Raw genomic sequence first — 6888 nt, 5'->3', positions numbered from 1 at the left:
GAAATGGTTCTCTTTGCTACAGATGTAATTCAATGTATATTCCTGGATTTTTTTATGGTTTAATTAAAACAGACAGTTTCAAATGTATTTTCCATTAAAAAACATGATAAACATGAGTAGCAGCATCAAATGACTAACATTTATTCATCCATGTCAAATAAATGAAAAAAAGTCATATTTATGACATTCGCCAATTTTAGACTACAATCATAAGGCACTGTTGAATGTTTTAAATTCTACTTTACACATTATGTTTTGATGCTCATTTAAAATAACATCTGCTAATTTCTGATTAGGCATTCCGTACATAACAGAATAAAACACGCATTTACTTCAAGTAATTAGTAATTTAAAACAAAAAAAATATGAAAGAGCTGAAGCATAATTTAGTTTCAAAACAACAGCCAAAAGAAAGCAGCACCAACCATAGAAGCTGATAATAATGATCAAGAACATACATTTTAAAACAGGCTTTTTGAAAAACTAATTTTAAAATAAAATAATGAATTTTAAAACTGTACCTCAATGTAAATATATGTTCTCTAAATAAAAATAATTAAACAAATGATTTGTGTTAAATTAACTTTCAATTATAATTTTATTTCATGATGATTATGTAATTTTTTCCCAAAATCTATTTGAATAACATTATTTGTTGAGTTACATAAATTAATTGCTTCAAATTAAGCAATTAAATTAGTTATTAATAAAAGAATAAAAAACACGACAGTCTTTCAGTATTTTTTACCACACACGACCATTATTGACTGTACCTATATCATATTCACAAGTTTGTGCTAAACTATTTATTAAAATAGAAGAGAAACATAATCTGGTTAGAATATAATTTCAAAAATATAATTGAAAATCATTTTTAACTATTTTTGTTGTTACTTGTTACAGCTTGAAAAACCAGAAAGGCGGACCAAATTCATCAATACAGTTGTTTCTCTCCTCCGTGAATTTAAATTTGATGGTATTGATTTAGCTTGGCAATTCCCTCCTCAACATGAGAAATATGAAACAACATCAATCAGTAATAATGATTCTTAAGTATTATTTCACATTTTATTAAGCTGTCAAGTTTAAATAAATTGTTCATATTAGATTTTTAAACTTTTTAAAGCTCATATTACTTGATAAGTTTCATTTACTATTAAAACAATTACTTTCTGTTTTGAAGAGTCAATGTGGCATAAGGTATTGAAAACATTTGGAGCTGGTGTTGATTCTTTAGCTATTGAACACAGGGATCAGTTTGTCGCTTTATGCAGAGAACTTAAGGCTCAATTAAGACCTGATGGCAAACTCCTTTCAATTGGTCTTCTTCCACATGTTAATTCTACAAGTAAGTGGACTTGTTTAAATTACACTAATTAGGGAGTTTATCAATGTAACATTTTTAAAAAAAGTTTAATTTATTAAATATTTTTCAATTAATAGATTGTAGGAAGATGGTTCAAGGGGTGGTCCAGAGAGGTACAAAACTAGCAGAAGAAACACAACTTATTAATAACTGGCATTCCACAGAGCTTCATCAGGGCTAAATGAGAATAAGATACAAACATAGTGAGTTATGATAAGACCAGGTGAATGAACATATCAAGTTGTAAAAAAAGATTATACATAAAAAGTTGATAGAAAAAAGGTGAATGTTGTATCCTTAAAAAAAAAGCCGGGACTCATTTTTCATTTTCATATATATTTATAATTTTTTTTTACTTTACTACGTTCACCTTTTTTGTATCTATTTTTTATGTATCAACTTTTTTTACAAATTCATATGTATATTCTTCTAGTCCTATAATTTCTTAAAATGTTTGTACCTTGTTCTCATTTAGCCCTGATGAAGCCCTGCAAAGTGGAGCGAAATGCCAGTTACTAATAAATAGTTTTTTCTGCTACTATTATACCACCTGGACCATCCTCCTACAATCTTCACATACAATGACTAAAAAAACTGAATATCATCCAATATTATTCAATTTAGTTAATTTTATTTTTTATTTTCTTAACTATTGTTCAATTAATTTATTTTCAAGAGAGAGAATATGAATCAAAAAAATTTTGATACGATATGCTAATAAGAATAGTAGGCAACTGAAATGCATCAGAAAAATGGCCTGAGGCTGTATCACATTTATTTGTATCTAGTCTATGCATTAACATAGAGATAGGGAAAGAACAATACAGAATAAGTACTTGATCAATTACTTCATAACTGTTAACTTTCAGGCCAAGATCAAATACTTTCAAAATTAAAACAAAAGGAAGCTTAATTATCAGGACATGTATGGTTTACAATGAGTTATCCATCTTTGTTAACCTTATATAATTAATATACTAAATATAATTTCTCGGTAAGTATAATTGAAGGAATTAAATTAAAAAGACCAAACCAGTGAAAAATTGTGTTATATGAGCAATTAAAAAATCTGCTAGTTCTTTATTTTTAAAGTATTGTAACTTGTAGGAAGAGGTAAAGTGGCTCAGGACCTAGCGCTAATGCTGCTACCTGTTCTAGACAATCTGAATTAAGTTTATATTTTCATGATAAGAGACTTTGGTGTAAATTAAAACTTTTTTTTTGTTTTGGGCTTGCTGATTCAAAATGACTTTATTACCAACCTACTCCATACAAAAAACAAAACAAATTTAGTTGCTAAGATTCTGAAAAATTTAAAATGGAAAAACTAGATTCAGCTTTTGTTTAACAAACAATTTGACCTTTGAGTATGTAAATTTTTATATCTGAATGGCATTTGTAAACAATAATTCAATTTTAATATTTTAATTTGAGGATTTTATAGTTCTTATCATTATTTTTTTCAATCTATCTTTGTTTCTAAACATTATTCTTTCTTGTTTCTTTTTTTTATCCTCTCTATATCTGCTTCAATTAAATCTCTTTTTTATTTTTTTTATTTTGCTATACCCATTATTTTAAAGAAAAATTATGGCTTGTATGTAGTATTAAAAGTCGAATACAAGTATTTAATGGGTATACTGTGAGGTAAATTGAAATACATGTTATTATTTTTCTAAAAAACACTAAGTATATTCTAAAATATATGAAAGTTATCCATTTATTTTGTGTTTCCTAATTGCAGCTTACATGGATGTAAGGTCTTTGATGCCATATGTTGACATGGTAAACCTGTGGGCCGTGGACTTCAGGACACCAGACAGAGCTCCACATAAAGCTGACTACGTTCATCCTTTAGTTTTCCTTTACCCAAGGCTGCCTCATCAGAATGTTGAAGCTGTTGTTAGGCATTGGTTGGACCATGGAGCTGAACGTAAGTTGATTACCTTTTAGGTCAACTTGATGCATGTTTTTGAAAGGATTGAAGAGTTTATTATTAGTTCCATCTCTTCTATTAGTGATTTCAAATTGAAACTTAAAAGGCCAATGTATTCTATACCCCATCAAATAAATATTTGGCTCAAAGAAAGATTAATTAACTTGAATATTTCAATGGCTATACAATTTGTAGAGTTTGTGACATTGTTTAAGGAAAAAATTATTATATCATAATGTTTATAAAAACATGTAAAACATTTATTATAATTTTTTTTGCTTAAACTTGTTTTAGTAATTTTTGGATTGTTTTTTCCTAAATTAATCGGACCCTCAAAATCCCACCAATTTTATTTCAGGTCCATTAGTCAGTTGGAATCCATTGGTCTTCTATACATGAAAATTTTTTTTAAAAAAAATAAATACTTTCGTAACCTTTTTATTTTTTTTTGTTTTTAAAATATAATGTTTTTTCTTCAAAATATTTATTAACTCGGTGTTGGAGCTGATAATGACTGCACCATTTAATGAATATGCTCTCAAATGTATTTTGTTGGTTTTTCTTCCCAACAATATCAAATAATTATTGTCATATGATGGAAATTTCAAAATTTATGGAGTTATAAATTTTTTTTCTTAAATTATCCCATGAATGCTTTTTTTTTTATTTGGTCATAATATTAGCAGTTTATGAGGTTTCTCTCAAAGGAGACAAAATTTATGGTGTATAAAAAGCTATATAAAATAAAATTTATCTACCCAGTGTTAATACATGGCTCTGTGCTTTGGAGTACAAGAAAGGCTAATGAGGAAAAGCTCATGATATCTGAGAAGATATTCTTATGGGAGATCTTTGAACCGATAAGGGAAGGCAAAATATTGAAATGATGCAAAAACGGGAGCTATTCAATAGCCTAGATGTTATTAAGGCAGCCAAGCTGGGGTGGCTATGATTGGCAGGCCAAGCTGCAAGAATAGAGGACCTGCTAATATACCAGAGGATTCTCTTTGAGGAAACCCATGTAACAAAAAGAGGGATCAAATCTGATTTGGATGCTGTTGTAGGAGATGCAAGAACCCTGCTTAGTGTTAGTAACTGGAGAGATGCAGGACAGTCAGTTGGCGCAGCCTATGTGAGGCAGCCTGGACTTGGTGACAAATTGTTGTGCCAAAAAATGATGAATATAATAATAGAAAACAAATTATTGTAAGACTTGATGATTTGGAGTAATTTTTTTTTAAAAATCATTATTAGATGAACACACAGCAACCTAAATCATTTTGCATCCCAGTATGACCATAGAATGACGAAACCAGACCTTATGTTAATAGAATCTCATGCCTGTATAACCACTAAGTCAAATTATTGGCTTAAACTAGGAGTCAGTCCAAATTAGGCAATTCTTATAAAGTTTATATTATTCCTCAAGCCCTATTTGGTTTCAGTCATTGAAAAAAGCATAATCGTGATTTAATGTTGATTAACTCGCTCCATGTTTATAAAATTAAGTATTACTGCTTGATGTTTTAATTAATGTTAAAATGGTTTTTTACCAGTTCCCTCATTTGAAGTCTTCCTTAAATTGCAATTTAACTCATTTGAAGGATTAAAAGAAATTTTTGTATGGTCTGGTATTAGCTCGATATGTCTATATTATCTCTAATATGTTTCTAGCTCAAAAATTGAACCTTGGAATTGCAACCTGGGGAAGATCATGGAAACTAAATGAAGACTCAGTACTATCATCTGGTACTCCACCAGTTATCGCTAGCGGACCTGGTGAGAAAGGACCACACACTAAGACAGCTGGTACGTATTTGTATCAATGAATGGATTAAATCAATAAAGAGATTAAATATATTATAGTGAAATTGAGGCATTGCAAATATGAAGGGTGAACTCAATATATTATCAAAAATCTTTTCAATTTTCAAGTAAGACATTGAGTTTGCTGTTTGTACCTGTAACTCTACTATTTTTTCAGGTATATTCTAAATGTTAAATACTCATTCAATATGGGGAAGAAGGACAAACTTGGTGATGAGATAGTACAACCAATGCCTTTTGGCAGAAATTTTTTTTATTATTTGTTGAATTTTTCTAGGAATATTAAATTAAAACAAATTTTGCTATAAATTCAAATTATATTTATATAACAAATATGCATTATTGCATTTTCATAATTGTATGCATTTATATAGATTTTAATAGCAAAAAAAAAATAATAGTCTGGGTATCTTGCTAACCATATTGTCCCATAGAGGTAAAATAACTTGTAGTTGACAGATTTATTAACAAAAATCATGAGATAGCAATTCTTGAGATCTGGTGTACTATGATAATGGATAGCCCAACAAATTTATTAAATTTTCCTCATTTTAAGCAAAATATTATCTCAAATTTCTAACTAATTAATCATAAAAATAATATCAGAAATATGGGAATCTAAATCATGATAAGCATCCATAATGATAAATCTATATCAATGATATAACATTTCATGGTATAATTTAAATAAAAGTTCATCAACATTTTCTATTTACTTTGTAATTATATATTTAAAAACATAGTTGTTCTCAATTATTAGATTGTAATTAGTTAGAATATAGATTTTTTTTTTTTTAGTTTTGAAAACCAAAATGTAACCATCATGTTTTTCTTAGCTCACATGTTGAGACCTGAACTATTTATTCAGTTGGCCTTTTTGGCACAAAACAAACAACAAATTATGAATAAGTAAAATAATTATTCCTGTTCTTATGGTACTTCTCGATCTTTTATGATGATTTCAAAATGATATAGACTATAAGTATAAATAAAACTAACCAATATTTAAGAATATTTATTTTTTATAGCATACCTCCTATATGTATGTACCAAATATTCAATAACATCATTACAGGAGGGTATGAGAAAAGAAAAAAAAATTAAGAATATTTATTCAGAATATATACTTCTTTGTGAGACTTACTTTATGATGGTATTTAATTTAACTCAATATTTATTTGTTTCAGGACTTCTAGCATACTACGAAGTGTGTATTAAACTGGTCAGTCCAACAAATCCAACAGCTCCTGCTGGTAATTATAATTTTTCATACTTGATCATTTCACCATGAGAAAGGTTATCAATTGAGGGAAAGTTTTAAAAGAATGGTTTAAAAAAATAAATTAATTAGGATTATTGAGTAAATTTAGGGCTTGTTTAATTAAATATAATAAAGATTATGGATTGTGATTAAGCATTAATTTTCAAAATAATATGTATAAAATAAAATATATGATTAAAATAAATTATGTTTGGCTAAAAATATGATGATTTAGATATTACAAGCACTTCTGAAAGTTTATAGAGGACACTGAATCTTGGATATTAATTTATTCATTTTAAAATTGATACCTAATAATTGTTAACACTATTAAATCTGTTAATACATTTTATGATTAAAAAACAAAAATCCTAAATCATTTTGCATCCCAGTATGGCCATTTAATGACGAAACCAGACCTTATGTTAATAGAATCTCATGCCTGTATAACCACTAAGTCAAATTATTGGCTTAAACTAGGAGTCAGTCCAAATTAGG

At 28.0% G+C, this 6888-nt stretch overlaps 1 protein-coding gene across 1 annotated transcript in view; it reads left to right on the top strand.

The window, feature by feature from the left end:
- Positions 1 to 6888, top strand: part of LOC106683091 (chitinase-like protein EN03) — a gene marked incomplete in the record, with an annotated part of 28927 nt that overhangs the window by 16875 nt on the left and 5164 nt on the right. Inside the window, 5 exon segments of the mRNA XM_067046847.1 lie at positions 904 to 1036; positions 1184 to 1348; positions 3111 to 3299; positions 4977 to 5111; positions 6317 to 6382. Coding sequence (XP_066902948.1) covers positions 904 to 1036; positions 1184 to 1348; positions 3111 to 3299; positions 4977 to 5111; positions 6317 to 6382 — 688 coding nt within the window.

This window comes from Halyomorpha halys, unplaced genomic scaffold (assembly GCF_000696795.3).
Source record: "Halyomorpha halys isolate HHAL.00 unplaced genomic scaffold, Hhal_1.1 Scaffold464.1, whole genome shotgun sequence".
Taxonomy (NCBI): domain Eukaryota; kingdom Metazoa; phylum Arthropoda; class Insecta; order Hemiptera; family Pentatomidae; genus Halyomorpha; species Halyomorpha halys.
The sequence above is the reverse complement of the archived record's forward strand: the minus strand, read 5'-3'. Positions and strand labels throughout refer to the sequence as shown.